At 44.8% G+C, this 21,658-nt stretch overlaps 1 protein-coding gene across 1 annotated transcript in view; it reads right to left on the bottom strand.

Moving 5' to 3' along the window:
- Positions 1-990: 990 nt before the first annotated feature.
- Positions 991-21,658, bottom strand: part of LOC115112203 (AT-rich interactive domain-containing protein 3B-like) — a 78,435-nt gene continuing 57,767 nt past the window's right edge. The window contains exons 5-10 of the mRNA XM_029639075.2: positions 9,731-9,914; positions 7,808-8,061; positions 6,031-6,300; positions 5,318-5,359; positions 5,026-5,118; positions 991-4,927 (exon numbers count right to left, since the gene is read on the bottom strand). Of these exons, the coding sequence (XP_029494935.1) occupies positions 4,746-4,927; positions 5,026-5,118; positions 5,318-5,359; positions 6,031-6,300; positions 7,808-8,061; positions 9,731-9,914 (1,025 nt within the window). The 3' untranslated portion in view covers positions 991-4,745. The remainder of the gene's footprint in view (positions 4,928-5,025; positions 5,119-5,317; positions 5,360-6,030; positions 6,301-7,807; positions 8,062-9,730; positions 9,915-21,658) is intronic.

The following is a 21,658-nucleotide window of genomic DNA, read 5'->3' as shown; positions in this document are numbered from 1 at the left end:
GCATGTAGAACTGCTTTAACTTAGCAAAATTTGTGGGTTTTCAAGCTGCTCGTTTCAAGTCTTGCCACATCGCAATTACTTTGACACACGGGCATTGCGTTACTTTTGTTTCTGAAATATGTATGTCATCGTTATTTGTTCACTCAGGTTCCCTTGGTCTAATATTAGGCTGAGATTGAAGATCTGGTAATCAGTAGACAAAATATGCAAAAGTAGAACAAATTTGAAAGAGGGCTACTTTTTCACAGTACTGTATCTGTGCTATCCACACTGCTGACTGGTGTAACAGATGGAATGGTTTGAGTAAGTGAACATGAGTCAGACCATTGAGGAGTGAAAGATGAGTGTTCGGGTGGTGTGGCGAGCTACCAGGAGTCAGAGCATCTGGGGGTGGGGGGCATTTGCCTGCTGAATCATTTCCCAAACCTACATTGGCCCCGATTCCGACCATAGTTAAGCATTTTTATTAAAAGTACACCGTATTTGAAGGGATGGCTTAAATTAAGAATGTACAGAAAACTCAATGAAAACAAAATGTTGGCCAGCAAGTGAGAGGGTTTTCAGCAGTTGAATTACATTTATTCCATGCACACAAGAGAACCACGCCTACAAAGCCCACTATGCACCTTAAGGTAAGTCTGAATACCAACTACTGAGAAGTGTGTAGGAAAGGCGTGAGTAAGAAAGGCGTAATTCCCTAAGTCGGAATCGGGCCCATTGTAAAGAAATGACAGAAAACGTTTGAGGGTTATCCACCGATACTATCTTATGACACCTCTCATAACGAGAGGCCCCTTCCGAGCAGGTTTAATCCATGCTTGAGTAACAGGCAGTTTAGGCCAGTGTAGCAAAATAGGTCTCAGCTGTCACATGGTCAATTTCACCAGCGTATTTCGCCATTGTTTTTCCAAATAATAGAGTTGGCCCCATGCAAAAGGAAGGACGAAGGAAATCCAAGCCACACTTCACAAAAACCACACACACACAAGATATAAAGTAAAACTTTATCATGACATACAAGTTTAAAGCCCTGAGAACCATATCTTTATATTACTAATATGAACAAAACTGAATGTGCCAATCACTTTGGAAAAGTGCTTCTCTTTTAAATACAATCAGCACAAACCAGTTTTACAAGCATTCACATCCCAATTTTGTTTTAATCAAAAGAGAAAACTATAACATCAGTAATGTTATTATTATGGACATGATAACAACCGTACAAAAATATGCACAAACCCCACAGATGTATATACGGAGCATTATACAAGCCAAAAACAACAGAATTGATAAATGAGGTATTCAATAACCACTTACATATGCACTTGTATTACACAGATCAGGTTAGATTTAAACAATTAATAATCTAATAAAATCCAAACCATCCAGGGACAAGGTTCTGCAGACTTTCAACTTCACAGTTTCCTGAGTGATGCGACCTTGCCTGTAACTGATGACAAAAATCAAAAAGCAACAAAAACCGAACCAGTCTAAAATGGCATTTAGCAAGTCACTAGACAGCTTTAAGGTTGTCCAAGATTTGCATTTGGATGTGTCCCTCAGTATACATGCCAATTGCATAACTTCAATACCAAATGCAACAATGACAGCTGCCCAATGCCCTGAGGTAAGAGGTCTTCAAGAGCCCACACAGACACACAATTGTAACCCACATAAGCCTGAGCTGTAAACTGAATTCCCAGTGAATGTGGTTCTAACCTGTTGCCCACCCTTGTCATGGTGTGGTCTTAGAGGACAGCACCACCTGCAGTCTCCCACGTGGCATTACATGGTTGTTACACACCCTCCTCTAGCATATTCTGAACTTGCTCTCACACACATGCTCCCTCTCTCATGCAAAGGCTGTAAGGCTACACTGTCAGACAGTCATTGACTCGACTGATTGGATAGAAAACAGACATTTCTGTTTAAAACAGCGAGAGAAACGAAAAAGGGTTTTAGTGACACCACCTAAGTGATCAAGGTAACTCGATCCATCAGAAGAAAAATCAACACAAATAAATAGCATACCTTGGTTTTGAAACCAATAACATGAATGATGAATGCCTTAAAGTCTGACGGAATTCATAAAGATCATGGAAATAGGTTACTCTTCAAAGGATTAAGCTTGAAGATAAAACAGTCATTCCTAGCAGAGTCCTGAAAGGTTCACTGTTCTCTCACAGCTGATTAAGGCAGCAACTACATCTTTCACCTTTATAAATGTGGACATAATATTTCATTGAGGGATTGCAGGTCTCTCTTCAGTCATTGTATATATGTTGTGGAGGTCCTGTAATCCTGACCGGTAGTCTGCGCCACAAAAGCCAACAAATAACAGCTAAAACACAGCTTACTAGGGAAGCAGGTAGCCTAGTGGTTAGAGCGTTGTGCCAGTAACCGAAAGGTTGCTAGATCGAATCCCCGAGCTGACAAGATAAAAATCTGTTGTTCTGCCCCAGAACAAGGCAGTTAACCCACTGTTCCTAGGCCGTCATTGCAAATAAGAATTTGTTCTTAATCGACTTGCCTAGTTAAATAAAGGTTACATTTTTAAAAAGAAGGCAACAAGGCTGCCCACCTCAGAGATAAGGGGGTAAAAGGTTTAGAAACAGTTAAACGCCTCACATTCAACACAGATAATGCTAGAAATTAATTGAATCCAAATCATGTTCTATTAAAAATGCTGAGAAATTACCTGAACAGTATGAGAATGGAAATACTGTAACAGTGGATGTGTCGGAGGAATTTGGGAGGCCTGAACTTTGAATTGAGACAGAGAAACCAGTTGGCGAAACAGCTACCCTTTCTCCGTCTTATTCAATGTAGAGGTTAGGTCAAAGGGCTTTTTGTGCATCATACACTGTGCGACTGCAGCATAACTCACTGAGGTATATGTCAGGTGATGTGTGCCATGCCAGGCAGAACAATACCAGTCCCAAGACTCAATCACAGGTAAGCAAAGGTCTGATTAAGATAAGGAAAGCTACATAACTAGAGCTGACAACTTTAACAGCAGGGACTATAGAAGATGGGCTATTACCCATCCTTTACCCCACTGTATCCTACCTAGCGGTTCAGCTAACCCACAGCAGCCTGGGCAGGGAACAGGGCTAGTCTTTGGTATTCAGCTGTGCACCGACCAGAGGCTACCACACACCAGAGGATTACGGTGTAAAAAACTGGCCACCTGATTGTACACATGCAGAGCAATACTCTTAAATAGATTTAGTCTCATAAAATGCAGGAAGCCAGAGAAAACCAGAGGAGAGCAAGCCCATCCCAGTTCAGCTTGGTATAATAATGTGTCCCCAAGAAATCCAGCAGTCAAGTCTCTACGTTTGTAGTCCAGCATTCCGGAGGAGTCCACTTCTGTGGACCGTTGCTCGTCACAGGGACTCAAACCACCAGGTCAAGTCACGCTGGCTTTGCAGCAATGAGGTATGTAGTGTACATCTCCTTCTAGAGAGTCTGAGGTATTCTTTGAAGACAGTTTGTTAGACTTGCGCATTCTTTCGGTGGGATCCTTTTTTTAAAATGACAAAGCGAGTCCATAATAAGAGACTTCACAATGCTTCCTGAGAAAGGCCCCTCTCCCAAACGGAGAGGCGAATATGAGGTTTGAAAAAGTATGTGGTTAAAACACTTCTGGTCTGCCAGTGTTGGAGGAAAACCATTGATGGGTGGATATGTCTCTCCTCTCTGTTGAATTGAACTAGGGTCACACATTGATCCCAGAGCAGGGACCAGAACTCCTTCACTACCTTTCTGATTATTAGATAGATAGATGCGGGGTGGTGAGTTTGGGGCTTGCTAGTCCTAAACAGATCGATCGGCAGATCAGTCGGTTCTTATAACATCACATTGTGTGTGATAAAATGTCCAAAGCTAATTCTGATCCTCAAAGCCCTTTAGACACAAGGACCATCTGTATCTTGAGTTAGATTGAAGATTATAAGTACATCATTCCAAATAGGCTGAATGAGTGGGTGACTCCCTGGTATTGATTGTGGGAGTGACTACTGTATACGAGGTATTACATGGCGATCTGTAGGATCAATAATGTAGTGCACTCAGAAGTAAAAAGGCTACGGACCGTCGTCATGGCAACTCGAGCGTTGTGATAGAGTTACTTGTATAAATGCGTAGGAGGTGTGCTGAGGTGAGTGAGGTTCCGTTGTGAAATTCCCCAAAATTCCCCTGATTTCAACAAGATCAAAAAGGATACAAAAATAAAGTTAATTCAGGTGAAGTATACTACAGCTCCTGAGGTAAAGATACCACTGCAGGTTACTTGATTTTAGGTATGTAAAAAGATAACTAAAAAAATAATGTTTCAAAAAACAAAACAAAAAACAAACGGCAACAAACAAAATCATAAAATAAAACTCTTCAAGTTCAGTTGTGAACACCTGTCAGTGGGTTTTGGCTGAGTGATTTGATTGTGTTTAGCATGCATTTGGTATAAGAGTCTGTGTGCTGGGTGTCTGAAATGCATGTGTGTTTGTGCACATGTGTGTCGAGTGTGTAAAATGCATAGGTGTGTGTGTGTGGGTGCATGTTTTCTTGAGATGTAATTGGGTGTGTGAATTGTGTATTCATCAATGGGTAGCCAAGGTTGACAGGAGCGATGAGGTATTTGTTGTGCAACAGTTTTTTTCTTGTCGATTTATCAATGTACTGTATTCATGCTAGGCCTCGGTGGTGAGGAAAAGCCTGGAGAGTGGGTGGTAGGGCAGCCTGAGCTAAGGTGAGCCACTGGAGGAGGGCTCGGCCGAGCAAGGCCCCTTGGAAGAGGAGGAACTTGGACTGTGGCTGTGAGCAGAGGTGGCGAACCCAAACCCAGCGCTGGGTCCAGCAGGGGGCACTGTGGCCGCAGTGGACACGCTAGTCCCTGGTGCGCCTGACTTCTGTGCAAACAGGGTTCCTACAGGACAGAAGGACAAACGGAACAATACAACAAGATAAACAACACAGCCAAATCCGTTTATTTCTGAGTGTATGTACACGCACGCTCACACACACCTGAATAGAGTGTGCCGTTGACCTCCACAGACACACTGATGCTAGCAGATCCATTGGTGGAGATGCTCAGAGCCATGTCCTGCTGCTTCTCATCTAGAAAGAAAGATAAATAGGAAGTGTATACGACTGTGGGCAGAAAGCAAATCCAGAACCTCGGACCAATTTAAAAAATATATATCTCCAAAGGAAAGGACGCAGAAACATGGGAACTAGAATCGAACTCTCTCTATTCATTGTCTACACAGGTACTGTACAATAACATGCAGTAAGATAGAAATCGGGTGTCACGCACATTTCCTTGTGGGTGTCTTGCAGCATACATCTGCATAACCCACTGAGGAGAGAGAAACACAATCATGTCACAGTAACCCCAGGAAAACAATCTGCACTTCCCCTCTCAAAGCTTTTATTGTGTAGTAGTCATAATGTGTTGATTGTTGTACTCGCAAACACACATACAGGCTGCACCTCTACTGTGTGTGAGTGAGAGAGTGTGAGAGAGAGCGAGAGAGAGACAGACGTGGGGAATAACCAGCATGTGATAACATTAAGGCGCCAAATAAAGCACGTGTTATGACGTACATCCAAACAGCCAGAGGCTGTGCTGAAGAGGCGCAGGTCAGTGAGTCAGCTAGCAGAGTGGCCTGGCAGCCTTCATCTCTGTTGTGCAGTGACCACTGCGTTGCCTTTATAATGGCTTCTATATGTCATCCTGTATCTCACGGGGGAGCTGAGGAATGGGAGTTGGAGAGCTGTGAGGGTATCTGGTGTAGGCCGTGTGTTTTTTCATGGTGCTCAGAGAGAGAGTCAGGCATCGAGGGAACTTCAGCGTGCATCACTAGTGTACTTAAATGTATGCGTTTCATTGAGAAAAGAATTACTAGTGCATATCAGGCATTACTCCAGTCTCGAATACGTATAGAATGTACTGTATGTGTCAGATACAAACTGACTATGATATGTAACTGTATAGAGTGCCCAGGGGGAGTCAGCCTGGGCACGTACCTCTAGCGGTGGTGCTGTTGCCCAGGCGCAGGTTCATGGGGACCTGCGAGGCCATGACAAGCAGGTTGTGTTGGAAGGCCTGCTGCATCAGACGCTGCTGCTCCTCTGCCAGACGTGCCATCTTCCTCTCAGGGCCCTCGCCAGTCTCCAGCTTCTCCCTCAGCTGCTCCAGAGTGGCAGCCCGCGCCAGCCCTGCCACCTGCTGCTGCCCCAGCGCCAGGGCCATGGAGGTACCACGAGCCGCTGCCATCACGGAGGGGGTGATCTCTTCTAAAGAGAGGCAGGGTAGGAGAGGTAGGATATGTTACTTCCATGGAAACAAAAATATGAGATTCATTTCAGTATCGTAAAATATGAAGATTTATTTTTAATAAAATGACAATTTAATGTGGTAAAATGAGGCCAAAGAAAGGGAGGGAGACCTGTTGAAACAATAACTACCTATTTTAGAGAAGAAGAAAAAACACGGCAATTATGTGGGCCATTATACAGTATTTTCTGTAACTGAGCCGCATTCCAATAACATCAAAGTCAAGATCAGATAAGAAAAACAGGTAATGGTAGTGATCCAGCCAGATCCTATTGATGAGGACAGACAGCTGTAATCCAGGCTGGCCGTAAAGTGTCCTGCTATCTGTGGGAAACATGTTATTAATCAGTAGTAAATGGTTAAGAGACAGTGAACAGCCCAGGGTCAAACCCTCAGTCACACTCAGACGCTTTGATCGGAAAGGGAGTGCATCGATCATTATCAAAATCTACAGTACAATACACACAGGAGAACAGTGGAGGCTGCTGAGGGGAGGACGGCTCATAATAATGGTTGGAATTAATGGAATGGCATCACACATGGAAACCATATGTTTTGTACCCAATTTCATGATATCCAATTGATATTTACAGTCTTGTCCCATCACTGCAACTCTCGTACGGACTCGGGAGAGGCGAAGGTCAAGAGCCATGCGTCCTCCAAAACATGACCCAGCCAAGTCTCACTGCTTCTTGACACTGCTCGCTTAACAGGCGCACCAATGTGTCAGAGGAAACACCGTCCCGCCACAAGGAGTCGCTAGAGCGCAAGGACATCCCGGCCAGCCGAACGCTACGTCAATAGTACGCCGCCTCATGGGTCTTTCAGTCACAGCCGGCCGTGACACAGCCTGGGATCGAACCCAGGTCTGTAGTGACGTCTCAAGCACTGCAATGCAGTACCTTAGATCGCTGCGCCACGCAGTTGGCAGAAACCTTGTGTTTGATACCATTCCACTTATTCCGCTCCAGCCATTCCCAACAGCCTGTCTTCCCCAAGTAAGGTGTCACCAACCCCCTGTGCTGCAGAGATTCCATAACACAAGGCCTGCCAATGAACGTTACGTACAAAATACTTCTGTAAAGAGCTATTAAGAAATCAGAGCATTTCTTCTTGTAATACTACTCTCTATAGGCTGTGGTGTCTAATCCTTTCCAGACAATTCAAGAAAATTCTCCTGTAGTTCCTAACCATTGCGAAAGAGGGCGCCACGGCACTATGGATATTTCTTGAGGGTTGTGCTCCGATCAGTCTGATGCGCTCCAAAACTCGGAGCTAAACTCTCACTTCTATCTTATTTGAACCCAATAGACAGCACGGGCTTTGTTTTCCTTTTGCCAAGATACCTACTGTGTGTTTAGGCTAGATCTTAATTGCAGTATTTATTTGTATTAATACATTTATAACCAATCGTAACCCTTAATTCCCAGTCGTTTATTGAGAAGTTGCTGATCCTTTAATACTCACCTTTTTTGAAAGAGTGGACGGGTGACGCCAGCAGGCCATTGAGGCTCCCAGCGGCCCCCGCCCCCAGTGCAGACAGGTGCATCTTGGGAGGGGAGAGGATGTGAGGGGCTGTGCTGGGGGAGAAGCGGAAGAGGCTGCTGCTGTAGCTGGGGCGACGGCCCTCCCGGCGGTTACTGTCGATGGCCGCCTGAAGCTCGCCTGGCGAACTTAGACCTTTCCTCTCACACTCAAAGGGATACAGGTACTTCATGTACCTGAATGAGACAAACATTAAGATGGAAGATATGCCATTTAGCAGACCAAAGTGACTTAGTCATGCATGGTCTTCAGATCAGAGTACACACACACACACACTATATTTGCAAAAGTATGAGGACACCCCTTCAAATTCGAGAATTCGGCTATTTCAGCCACACTCGTTGCTGACAGGTGTGTAAAATCGAGCACACCGCCATGCAATCTCCATAGACAAACATTGGCAGTAGAATGGCCTTACTGAAGAGCTCAGTGACTTTCAACGTGGCACCGTCATAGGATGCCAAATTTCTAACAAGTCAGTTTGTCTAATTTCTCCCCTGGTAGAGCTGCCCAGGTCAACTGAAAGTGCTGTTATTGTGAAGTGAAAACGTCTAGGAGCAACAATGGCTCAGCCGTGAAGTGGTAGGCCACACAAGTTCACAGAAAGAGTGCGTAGCGCTTAAAATCGGCTGTTCCAAAATGCCTTTGGAAGCAACATCAGCACAAGAACGTTGGGAGCTTCATTAAACCAGTTTCCATAGCCGAGCAGCCGCACACAAGCCTAAGATTTCCTTGAGCAATGCCAAGCGTCGGCTGGAGTGGTGTAAAGCTCGCCACCAATGGAGCACGCTTCACCATCTGGCAGTCTGAAATCTTGATGCTACAGCATACAATGACATTCTAGACGATTCTGTGCTTCCAACATTGTGGCAACAGTTTGGGGAAGGCCCTTTCCTGTTTCAGCATGACAATGCCCCCGTGCACAAAACAGAAATTGTTTGTCGAGATCGGTGTGGAAGAACTTGACTGGCCTGCACAGAGCCCTGACCTCAACCCCATCAAACACCTTTGGGATGAATTCGAACGCCAACTGCAAGCCAGGTCTAATCGCCCAACATCAGTGCCCCACCTCCCTAATGCTCTTGTGGCTGAATGGAAGCAAGTTCCTGCAGCAATGTTCCAACATCTACTGGAAAGCCTTCCCTGAAGAGTGGAGACAGCAAAGGGGGGGACCAACTCCATGTTAATGCTTGTGACTTTGGAATGAGATGTTGGACGAGCAGGTGTTCACATAATTTTGTTGATGCAGTGGCAGAGAGGTCAAATAGCTACCTAACAGAGACCATGGTATGTAACAGCCTGAGTGTGCAGTAGCATTAGCAGCATAGGTATTTTTCCACCTCATAAAAATGTATAAAAGCGAAGCGCATAATGGAGAGAGAGAGAGAGAGAGAGAGAACACCGAGGATCAATACAGAGTGAAGAGCACTATCCATTAGATAAGACCAGTGGACCGTTGCTGCTGGAGAGAACAGGCAGGCTGAGTAGGCTAGCATTAAAAATACATAAAGGTTCATTAAGGCTCTATGGTATACAGGCAGTAGTATAGAGAGCTAAAGCCCTACACAGGGGCTTACAGAACGCAGAGCGCTCGCCCCTCAGTGAAAGCCCACCTCAATTGTTGTGAACTCTGGCCCAAATCACATCACAAAATCTATTGGATCAATGGGCTCCTCACACGTGTGGTGTAATGGATGGAGGATGGAATGCAGTGAGAGAGGTGAGTAGTTAAAAGAGAGGGATGTACACACACACACACACACACACACACACACAGGGTCAGGATGAATGGACACATGCAGACAGACACAGCCTTCATAGAAAGAGAGAGAGAGAGAGACTTACTGTGTGCGAAGGGTGAAGGCAGCAGAGGTGATAGAGGTGGGCAGGCTGAGGCCCTTGGTGATCTCTCTCCAGATCTTCTTGTTGATGACCTCCACCAGGCCGCCCTTCTCCGTCACCAGCTTGTAAAGCATGTACAGGTCCAGAACCTGCTTGGCCATGATGGGGATGCGGTTCACTGGAGTCCCTGAAGGTAGAACCACACACATCAATATGGATCCAAATATCCTGTTAAAGTGACATTGCTGAAGGAGCTGGAATGGTGTGGATGAAGAGGTTTGTTGCACATTTTAACAACTTTGTAAAAAAGTGAACATTGTTTAGTTTTTTTCCTCTGAATATTTTCATAGCACTTTAACATGCTTTGAAAAGTTAATTGTAACAGAAACGGTACGCGATCTTCTATTATTGAAAGTACATTTTCACCCCACATTGTTTGCTGAAACAAATACCCAGATGATATCGTTACTGCTCTCGGTGACAGAGGCCCATAACTCAAAGAGCCGGTTGGATTAGACTGGGAAACGTAAACACAAAGGAATAAAATTGACAAAGAGAACATATTAGCTAAGTTAAGGCAAAGACAGCTGGACCTGGAAAGAGGGATTTGCAAACAACAAAGTGAACCTGCTCCAGACTTTTGATACAGATGCATTAATCTTGTTAACAGCTTATCTGCAGTAAAGCGTGTAGAAAGTGTGTGTGTCGGGGGGGTGAGGGGTGGGGAGGTGTAACCCTGGCCTAGAAAAAAGTGCTACGCGCCACTCTCCAGTCCTGACATGTCGGGGGGGATTGTAGGCCTGCTAATCTTTGGGCAGGGGGGGCATGGATAGCCTGGTATAATTAAGCTTATTTAGGGGATTGTGCAGAGTAAATCCACACCCCTCAGCTGTTAGGTGTTGTGCTAGTGCTGCCCGGGGCCTGGTGCAGAGTGGTTGCTGAGTAGAGAGGACGGCCAGGCGGAAGCCAGGCCAGCTTTGTGTCACAGTGGTTAATAGCAGCCAATCCTCCCATCCTCCGCAGGATGCTAGCAGCTCTAACCTGGAATAAGACCCATTAATGTATTTTTCAAATAGCAATATGATCAGGCCAGGAGAGGAGATAAGCCCTGGTCCTGATTCAAAGTCTCAAGTTAGCAGCAGCCAGTCAGTCCAGTCCTCCGAGGCACAGGTTGTCTTTAATTAAACCATTAGAATCGTTGGCTCTGACTGGAGGACACATGGGCTAGCTTATGTAAGTGTTGCTAGCTAACTCTGGGGCTGGGTGTGGCTGCAGAGGCATAACCTCATCTCATGTCAGAGAGGAACATGTGTTGTAAAACACTGCAAACCCTTATGACTAGGGTTGCACATTTTGGGGAACTTTTCATGGGAATTAACAGGAATAGATGGGAATTAACAGAAATATATGCAAATTAATATGAATACCATTTAAATATAGATGTTTTTTTGCATTGGATATATTTACCATATCATATGGAGACAGAAACATAAACATTTTACTTTATCATAAGTAGACATAATTGCTAATATTAAATCAAACCAATAGAAATAAAAAACTATTTAGTTACGAATTGAACTTCAATTAAATTAGTTGACTTATGGAATAATTTCACTGAACAACAAAAGGGAATATTGAATGATCCCCAATGATCCATTGCATCTCCCAAAATTGTTTTCAACATACATCTGTAAAATGATAGTCTACAAACTAAAGCTTAATTTGTCTTCCTCTCAGGCTTCCATATCTTCTCCCTGTACCTTCTCAATGTCCACCTCTTGAACATCAGACTCTGAGGCCTCATCTTCACTGTCACTCCAACCTTGTTGAGGATGGCTTGTTGTCAGGCTCAAAATGCCTCACATTTGTCCAGATAGCCACCAATTTTTCAACCCTTGTATTGGTCATCCTATTGTGTGTGTTCCTAAACAAAGACCACTTGCGCTCTGAGGTGGCTGATGTTGGTGAGATTTGGAGGATGATGGAGGCAACAGGGGAAAGAGCCTCAGATCCACAAAGTCCCTTCCACCAGGTGGCTGATGAGATATGTTGGCACGACTGCCGTATTACATCTCCATCCCAAAGCCCTTGCTTGGAAGTGTACTTTGCCAGACTGCCAAGAACCTTGCCCTCATCCAGGCCAAGGTGGCGAGACATGTTAATGATGACACCATAGGCCTTGTTGATCTCTGCACCAGACAGGATGCTCTTGCCAGCATACTTGGGGTTCAACATGCTTTTTGATGCATTTCAGAACTGCAGTTTCCTCTGCTTGGAGCAACAGTGAAGTGGGCAGGACGGTTTTCTTCTCTTACATCTGCAAGCAGAGTCTAAACATCAGACAGGATGGCATTGTCTCCCTCAATCCATGCAATGGCTACTGCTATAGGTTTCAGGAGTTTCAGGCTGCTTACCACTATCTCCCAAAATACAATACAAAAGACAAGGATCCTCTTGATGGGGCTGTCCATATGAGCAGACTGATATGGCAATTTCTTGGAGAGACTCCTTCCCCTCAAGGAGACTGTCAAACATGATGACAACACCACCCCAATGAGTGGCAGCTTCAATGTGGTGCTCTTATTCTTCTCACTTTGCTTGGTGAGGTAGATTGTGAAGGGTCATCAAGTTATAGCAGAAAACCTAACCATTTCCTTGGCTATCTTGTAGTGTATCCATTGTTTTCAGTGCCATGATGTCCTTGAGGAGCAGATTCAATGCATGAGCAGCACAGCCAATGGGTGTGATGTGAGGGTAGGAGCCCTCCACTTTAGACCAAACAGCCGTCATGTTCGCAGCATTGTCTGTCACCAGTCCAAATACTTTCTGTGGTCCAAGGTCATTGATGACTGCCTTCAGCTCATCTGCAATGTAGAGACCGGTGTGTCTGTTGTCCCTTGTGTCTGTGCTCTTGTAGAATACTGGTTGAGGGGTGGAGATGTGGTTAATTATTCCTTGCCCACGAACATTCGACTACCGATCAGTAGATGATTGCAATACAGTCTGCTTTCTCTATGATTTGCTTGACCTGCACCTGAACACTGCATCCAGCAAATGAGTAGATAAAGCATGTCTGGTTGGAGGGGTGTATGCTGGGCAAAGAACATTCAGAAATCTCTTCCAATACACATTGCCTGTGAGCATCAGAGGTGAACCAGTTGCATACACAGCTCGAGCAAAACATTCATCAGCATTTCTCTGACTACGTTCCTCCATTGAGTCTAAAAAACTTCTGATTCCAGGAGAACCATGAGCTGTTGCTATTTATAAGGTGTCTGATTCATCATTTTCACTTCAAATGGAAGTAGAGGGACTTTTATCAGAGGTTGCGTGTTGTGAGCGCTGAGGGAACTTTATGCACTTGGTCAGATGATTCTGCATCTTTGTTACATTCTTCACATATGATTTGGCACAGTATTCGCAAATGTACACAGCTTTTCCTTCTACATTAGCTGCAGTGAAATGTATCCACACATCAGATAGTGCCTGTGGCATTTTCCTGTAAAGATATGAAAAAAAAGATTAAAAAAACAAATACAATTCCATGTACAGATAAATAGTTAAGCAGTTAGAATAAACAACTCCTTTGTAAGATAAATGTTTTAAAATGAAACATGTATGGAAACAGGTGAAGTAACACTCCTCAGATAGCAGGCTCAAGCAAGCTAAAACCCACATGGTAGCAAAAACTAACTACCATAAAATATTTTAACACACTTTGCTGTAGGCTACTATTTACTAGTGAACAACAAATCACGTGTGTCATATAAAATATATTCACCCCACCCAGTATTGAAATCAAAACTGGCTCAGACAGTGTAGTATTGTGGGCTCAATAGCATCTCATTAGTGTGGAGGATCTTGAGAATCAGCTGTACATGTGATGGAAGAATGCACTGTGCATGCAGAGGGTTGCAATTCCATTGAATTGGGGATAGTTTAACCAAAATATGCCACAAGACCTAGAATTGCCGTATGTGTATCCCACAAAAAAAGTTTCACTGTTATAAGCTAACTTTTTTGATTAATTTAAGCAAAATTCCCTAAATTCCCAGGCTTAACTTCCCATGGAAAATTTCCAGGAAAATTCCTTGAAATTTACCAAAATGTTTTTGAATCTTTGCAACCCGACTAAAGCCTATATACAGTAGGCCATCAACAAAGCCAGCGGTAACTACAGCTACTAAGCTAGGAAATCAAAATCCACTACACCTACGAGACAGTGGGAATAGCCTCAACTTTTCCCGGAATTCAACATTCTGATCTCTGGAGAAGATTAACAGACTCCGAAACAGATGACACTTTTGCCAAAATAGCCACTTTCTCATCTATAGTACTGTAGTAGTAGTATTGAGTAGTAATAAATAAAACACATCTGAAAGGAGAAAGACATTTCACAAAACTAGGGTACAATATACACATAATATGAACTTTAGATTGTCCATGGCCGCTAGGACATATCAGTTTCCTGTAAGATTGAGGAAGTGCCAACAGCCCACTAATGTGTCTGGAGTCCTGTCTCTCTGTGTGGTGGATGAGATGACATCAGGCAGGATGTTTGATTAGCACAGAGAGCATGGTGTCACTACCACCAGCCACCAGAGAGAGAGACGGAGAGAGGCTGGGTAGAGGGTATATAGAACAGGAGGCAGTAGCCCAGCCCGACCCAGCGCTTCCAGAACATACTGCCTATCAAAAGCAGAAGGAATGTGGTGTAAAAGGCCAGCCTGAGCCCTGGTCAGGCCACAGTTATTTAATGCAGCGCTGCAAGGACATCAATCCTGCATCAAACAATTAGTACAACTGCAGGGGTCAGAGGTTGGCCAGGGGTTATTGATGTCTGAATTAAAGTGCAGGTCAGCAAGAAGCCGTTTTCATACACAGCCAGCCGTATGTCCCCCTGGACAATGAGGCCAGAACAGATAAGCACAATAGACCTGACCTGCACTGACAACCCAGCATTTAGGCTTTAATTCACATCAATGCCTCTATTCCATTCCAGCGAACTAATATCAATGTTAGGAATAGGACCATCAGGAAGCGATGTAGAGAAGTGTTTTTTTTTGCAAGAATCGGTATTTTAATTTAGACAATAGATTTTTTCCCTCTGAAGCAGATATTCTGCCTGCGTAAACAAAATACAAACGCTACAATAAACCTAACGCTACAATAAACCTAACGCTACAATAAACCTAACGCAAATGAACACGTTTCAACAGGATCTGTTGAAATGTGAGCAAACTGCAACAACCCATTTATGAAAATGATTAAATGACGTAATTAACCAAAGCCCCTTCAGCTGGACTGGAGGAGATGGAGAAACATTAGTGAGAACTAACAACCCACCAGTCTTTGGTGATAAACATCTGCTCCAGCTCTTTTGGGCCTGTGGGCACAATCACTTTAAACACGTTTTAATATGGGAATCACCACACCAGAGTCAGTCGATGTAGAAATGAGTAGCAGAGCAGCGTAGCCATGATAGCAGGCCACATATTGAACAGCTGAAGCATTAGCTCATGCTAGCGTTAATGTAGGCCACTATTGGCTGCTTTCTCTCAAAGGGAAGCAGGGATTTGTCCACTGCAGCACCGAAACGATTTGTAATTGGCTACAGGCTTCACCTCCCATCATCCTTTGCCCTGGACTGATTTCCCCCCTGGGACAGGGCCATCAGGAGGCGAATGATTAATGGCTGTAGAGGTCAGAGGTCATGGTGGTGGGAAGTGCTGTGGTGGTGAAGGCTCCCTGAGCCACTCCCTAACTCCTTCCTCCATTCGCAGTACTTCCAGTGTTCAGACAGGGCCAGAGCCCAACAGAGAGAGGCCCATAGTGGCAGGAAGGGAGGCAGCCACCTCTCACCCCACTGGGAGAGAGTTACAGTACAGTAATTGAGGCATTATTGTCAGTAGTGGGCACAGCCCAGCTTAGAAGACACTACGCTGGATAGAGAACAAGATCAAAAAGAGGGAGACCAGCCTACTGCAGTCTGAACCAGTCAGTTAGCGAGTCACAGTTCCAGGGGAGAAAACAGAACATTTAAAAACACCAATGAGACTGGTGTTGAAGCATCCCTTTGTCACATGATAAGTATAACCCCCTTACCCCTGCACCATCCACACTGCCCCCTACAGTTCCAAGGACACGATCCATCTCCATGTGACAAAAAACAAAAAGGTTACATTACATGATGATCCCTGACCATTTTTTTTGTAAACCAGCTGTCTGCATTAAATAATTCTATAATAAATAAATGAACTGGCTCTTATGACGGCATCGTAAATGAAATATAGCTGATTTCACATTACTCGCATTCCAGCTGACAGGGGCTGGGGAGAGGACAGGAAATGCATTTTTTTACAGAATGTGCTGCCACGAGGTGTGGGATTTCACTACCATCCACCTCTTTGGAGTGAGGGAGGAGGAAAAGAGGAAGGAAAGAGTGGATGGAGAGAGAGGTGAGAAAGAGAGAGAAACAAGGGCAAGCAGGAGCGCATTTATAAGCCCATCATTATCTAAAGGATATATCGCTTTCTGTGGACCTCCCTCCCCCTTTCTCTATATACACACGCCCCCCCAAGCTCAGAGAGGGAAGGAGCGGATGAGGTGGATGGGACAGCCAGCTGGATAAAGACTAGATTACTGCTATAAGGTGTCAGCCAGAACACAAATGGCCTCTGCCTCATGTCAGTGTCGTCGCCCCCCAAACCCCTTCGGATCCACCACCAGCAACATCCCAGATTAGACCAAACAAGGGCCTGCAGCTCCCCACCACTGTTCTGCCTCTCTGTCTCAGACCCACTACAGTCTACAAGCAGCCCTTACTGCTCCTGCTGGATGTTTAGTTTACCCATATGTTGAGCCTGGTATTGTCAGGGCCTGCTATGCTGGAGCAGCGTTTGTTTGATTTTTAATGCAGGGCCGAGGGACATAGAAGGTAAAGTCCAACGACGGTATGGAATTCTTCAGCTATCTTTAGTCTGGGGAGAGCCATTCATATGCATCACATGACTGACCAATTCATATCAAGTGGTACGGAATATGTATGTGGACACACAGCAGCCAAACAGCCCTCCTATCTATAGCGAGAGTTAAGATGACCCCCTATATATGTAGGAGGCCAATAACACCAGGCAGGCGGGGATATAAAAGCACAGCTGGTGCCGGCCAGGCCCCGGGGGAAGAGGGGGCAGTGTCTCATGACAAACCATTACACAGAAATCCCACAACAAACATTTGAAGAGTAAATTGCAAAGAGACCTTCCATTATATGTTAAACTCAATACACAACATGTAAATCACTAGATTGAAGCCTGGGTAACGAGAGCCTTTTTTTATTTATAGGACAAATCCTTTGATACAGCCTTGTCAATGATGAAGGAACAACAGCAACAACTCACGGAGTAGACCGTGATCTGGCTGCAGTCCAAAATAGGGACGGTAATCTCTCTCTCTCATTGGGAACGATTAGCTCAGTAAGAAGATCAGCGATAAAAGGGGTGAGAGAAGGAGCAAAAGAGAGGGAGAAAGAAAGATTAAAAAGAGAGAGAGAGAGAGAGAAACATGACTCCCTCTCTCTCGGGTCATAAAGATGGGTCACCTGGTGAATTGGGGGAGGGGGATTGAAAGGGTGGAATGTGGATAACGCGAAAAGTGAGACAGCCACTTCAACTGTAACCCAAATCCCTTTGGTCCCTCGAGGCCGGGGTCTGGCTTGGACTACTGGCTGACTGGACTCTAATCATCAGTCCATCAGATAAAGAGGTGATCAAAACCATAGCCTACACTTTTACATTTGTATTCAGTTTCGGTAGTCTAATATAACCAAATTGCGCTGGTGGGTAAATGTATTTTTTTAAGCAAAAATTGGCTTGGTGTCGAAATTTGACATGATGAACACATTAGACGGCTTTTCGATCTCCACTGTGCTTCTACGTTTACTCTCCCCGACAAAGTATAAAACGTCATCATTCTCGCCTGAGGTAATCAGAGAGACCAGTCTGAAATCAGCTGCTCCTCAAATAACAGAAGAACTGGGCTGCTGCAGTGACCACAGAGGTGGCCAACTAGAACAGGGCTGGTTTAGAGGGTAGGTAGGGGACAGAAACCTCTCCCCCCACCGGCAGGAGGACCATTGACAGGGTCTCAGTGGACCTCTGCGCCCCCCCCTCCCCCTCTTCTCTTTGTAACACAGATAACTGCTCTAATCAATGGACACCCAGATTGATAGATAAAGCCATCAGCTGGCGAGCCAATTTGGACCTCAGCAAGAGGTGATCAATACAGGAGCATCAGCTGCTGTGGACTGGGGATAGCATAGGGTGTGGAGGAGAGAAAACCAGGTACTCCTCACAACTCAATACAAAACCCTCTATGGTAACTGCTGATTGTTTCATTCCAGCTCAAGGTTCCAGTCTCCATACATGGACCATATGGGCTGACATTGTAACCTAGAGAATGCAATAAAAAGTAGAAGGTCTAGGATCGATACTGTAGCACTGACTGTGTGCGTAAATGAGTACAACAGGCTCTTATGAGACATCCTTCGTCCACCGACAGTACAGAAATATGTCATTCTTTGTATCTCTTGGAAACACAATGTGTACCCGTACATTACCGAGCCGTATGTAACAGTACTATATAAACCATACTGTATGTCAGCGCCGGGATATTGTGCTGGTGAAGATCTCCATCGGGGGCCGTTAACCATCTCCATCACTGGATGGACAGGACAAAGAGAGAACTATTGAGATGTTACATTAACATTACAACATTCAGATTGAAACCTTGTCAAATAGAGAAGGGAATTGTCACATGTCTATTCATTCTGTTTCTGTCTGCAACATTTACATCACTAAATACATCCCACAACCAAGTGGATTGATTCAGGAAAGGGGGGAGAGAAAGACACACAACAAAAAAAAGGGCGGGCCCCTGATGGTACCGAAACTAAACAAATAAGATTGAGTAGATTCCCATCGAGCTAACATCAGGAAAACCCCAATTTCCTTTGGTTTTGAAGTGGGGGAAAAAAAGAGGACTGATGGGTCTGCCTGTGGATGAGCCTGCATCTAAATACGGCTTTGTAATTTAGGCGGGCGAGGTTTTAAAATTACCCAAGACAATCTCAGACCTCTAACATATCAACACGTTGACCACATCTTTGATCAGAGAGAGAAATGTCTGCAGCTAAGAATACTTGTCGGCATCTGTCTACATTCTAGAAGGCATTTATTATAAAGCAGTGGCTCTGACTGCGCTGGGCTGGGGTTGGCCCTGCGGTACCCACTCTTTCCTCCCTCAGGAGACCAATCTACTCTGTCAGCCCATCCCCAGCTCCTGCCTGGACCAGCCCCAGACCTAAGTTGCGTCTCAAATAGCACCATATTCCCCATGTATTGCACAACTTTTAACATTTACATTTACATTTAAGTCATTTAGCAGACGCTCTTATCCAGAGCGACTTACAACCTCACTAGGGTACGTGGGATGCTAGCCCCACCTGGCCAACATCCAGTGAAATTGCAGAGCGCCAAATTCAAAAACAGAAATACTCATTATTAAAATTCATAAAACATACAAGTGTTATACATCGGTTTAAAGATTAATTTCTTGTTAATCCAACCACGGTGTCAGATTTAAAAAAGGCTTTACGGCAAAAGCATAATATGCGATTATCTGAGAACAGCGCCCAGCAGACAAATCATTACAAACAGTTACCAGCCAAGTAGAGGAGTTACACAAATCAGAAATAGCGATAAAATTAATCACTTACCTTTGATGATCTTCATATGGTTGCACTCACAAGACTCCCATTTACTCAATAAATGTTTGTTTTGTTCGATAAAATCCCTCTTTATATCCAAAACCCTCTGTTTTGTTCATGCGTTTTGTTCAGTAATCCACAGGCTCATACGCAGTCACAATAGGCAGACGAAAAATACAATGGTATCCGTAAAGTTCGTAGAATTATAATCAATTATATTTCAACCGGACAATAACGTCGTCAATATAAAAGGTAAAAAAGAAAAGGCGTGCTCTCAGTCGCGCGCATGAAAAAGCTCTGGGACACTGTAGGGTCCACTCATTCAGAGTGGTCTTACTCTCTCATTTTTCAGAACACAAGCCTGAAACAATTTCTAAAGACTGTTGACATCTAGTGGAAGCCATAGGAAGTGCAATTTGAGTCCTAAGTCAATGGATAATGTAATGGCATTCAATAGAAAACTACAAACATAAAAAAATCCCACTTCCTGGATGGATTTTTCTCAGGTTTTCACCTGACAAATCAGTTCTGTTCTACTCACAGACATTATTTTAACAGTTTTGGAAACTTGTGTTTTTTATTCAAATCTACCAATTATATGCATATGCTAGCTTCTGGGCCTGAGTAGTAGGCAGTTTACTTTGGGCACGCTTTTCATCCAGAGGTGAAAATAGTGCCCCCTACCCTAGTGAAGTTAACCAGGGCACAGGTCAAAAGTAGTGCTCATAGGGCTTGGTTTAAAAGTTGTAAACTATATAGGGAATAGGGTGCTGTTTGGGACACACCCCCAGTGTCTTCCCCAGTGACGGATCGCTAATTTCCAGGGGAAATGAAAGACTGTGGCCTTGTTTCCACACATGCAGGCCTGATGCCTCCCTTCACTCCACTCCCCCTCTGATGCCTCTGTAGTTGTGGCACCCTCTCCCCCCTCCCCTTTCCCTGTGCCTCCCCTGTCTGTTGGTTACCTTAATCCCTCATGCCCTCCTCCCTCGCAGTCCAGACACGTGGCAGTCTTTCCCTCGTCTGCTGTCCATCAGTGTTCCCCCTATCAAAAAGGCGGGCCCCCCCAGTTTTAGGGGCTCATTAATCATTCTCTGTAGGACAGGAGGCCCCTTAATCCAGCCCCTCCCCCCACCGCCTGCCCTGCACACTAACCTCGGCCCCTATCCCCCATGGTCTTATCAGGTTTCAGTGGCTGTAACTGTAGCACAATAAACAGAGGGAAAAGGGGGTGATGAGAGGAGCGGGGGAGGGAGGAGGACAGAGAGAGGGATTTTTCAGTACCATCACATTTCTATTCTGGCCCCAGTCACTGTTCTTTACAGCCATGTTTCACACTTCTCATAAGGAACTGAATCTGTGAGCTAGTCATCTATATAACATCTTGCTACACTCATGGTTGCTACACTCATTGTTGAGTTAGTAGTGTAGTGAAACCAGAATGAAATTCAAATAAATGGTTTCTAAATCAGTGCACCATATGAGTAGTCTGACGTTTTACCACCTCTCAGACCAGCGGGGGAGGTTAGACTCAACAGGTTTGGATTCAGTTGGAAACCATTTTGCTCACACAACACCTACTATAATAGTATGGACAGAGGTGCTCATACGACAGAGTGTGCAAAACTCTCAGGCAAGTCATTTCCAGAAACTGTTAAATGAAAATAAAGCCCTATTAAACAGGCCACAGAATGTTCCCATTGTAGCTCTGCTATAGTGTGTGTGTACGTACAGCACAGCGAGCCTCCCTGTCCTGTATGGGGGGGGGGGTAGCCCTGTAGTGTGAGTGCTAGCCCTGCTCAGTGGTAATATAATGCATACATGGGATCCCCAAGAGCCCATTCATGGTGTAATTGTAGAGGACAGAGCACTCAGTCTCTGGGTTACTGTTAGGGAATTCCTCACGTCCCCCGCTGGGCATCTACTGTTCCCACGCCACTACACTACGCAGCGCTGGCCGCCGACACATCGCCAAGCCAATGTGGCCGGCCCTCAGTAAACACAGCTGACTGACCGACAACCTGGTAACATTAAGGCGGTTAGGGCACAACTACTGCACGCCTCGAGATTCAGTCACTAGCCAATAGGCCTGGCTGTGCTGAGCTACTGTAGTTCAAAGAGAAGCCTGCCTCCAACAAATCCAAATCAATTCAGAGGTTATTAGT

The sequence above is a fragment of the Oncorhynchus nerka genome, linkage group LG27 (genome assembly GCF_034236695.1).
Source record: "Oncorhynchus nerka isolate Pitt River linkage group LG27, Oner_Uvic_2.0, whole genome shotgun sequence".
Taxonomy (NCBI): Eukaryota; Metazoa; Chordata; class Actinopteri; order Salmoniformes; family Salmonidae; genus Oncorhynchus; species Oncorhynchus nerka.
Note: the sequence above shows the minus strand (reverse complement) of the source record. Positions and strands in the feature narration are given on the sequence as shown.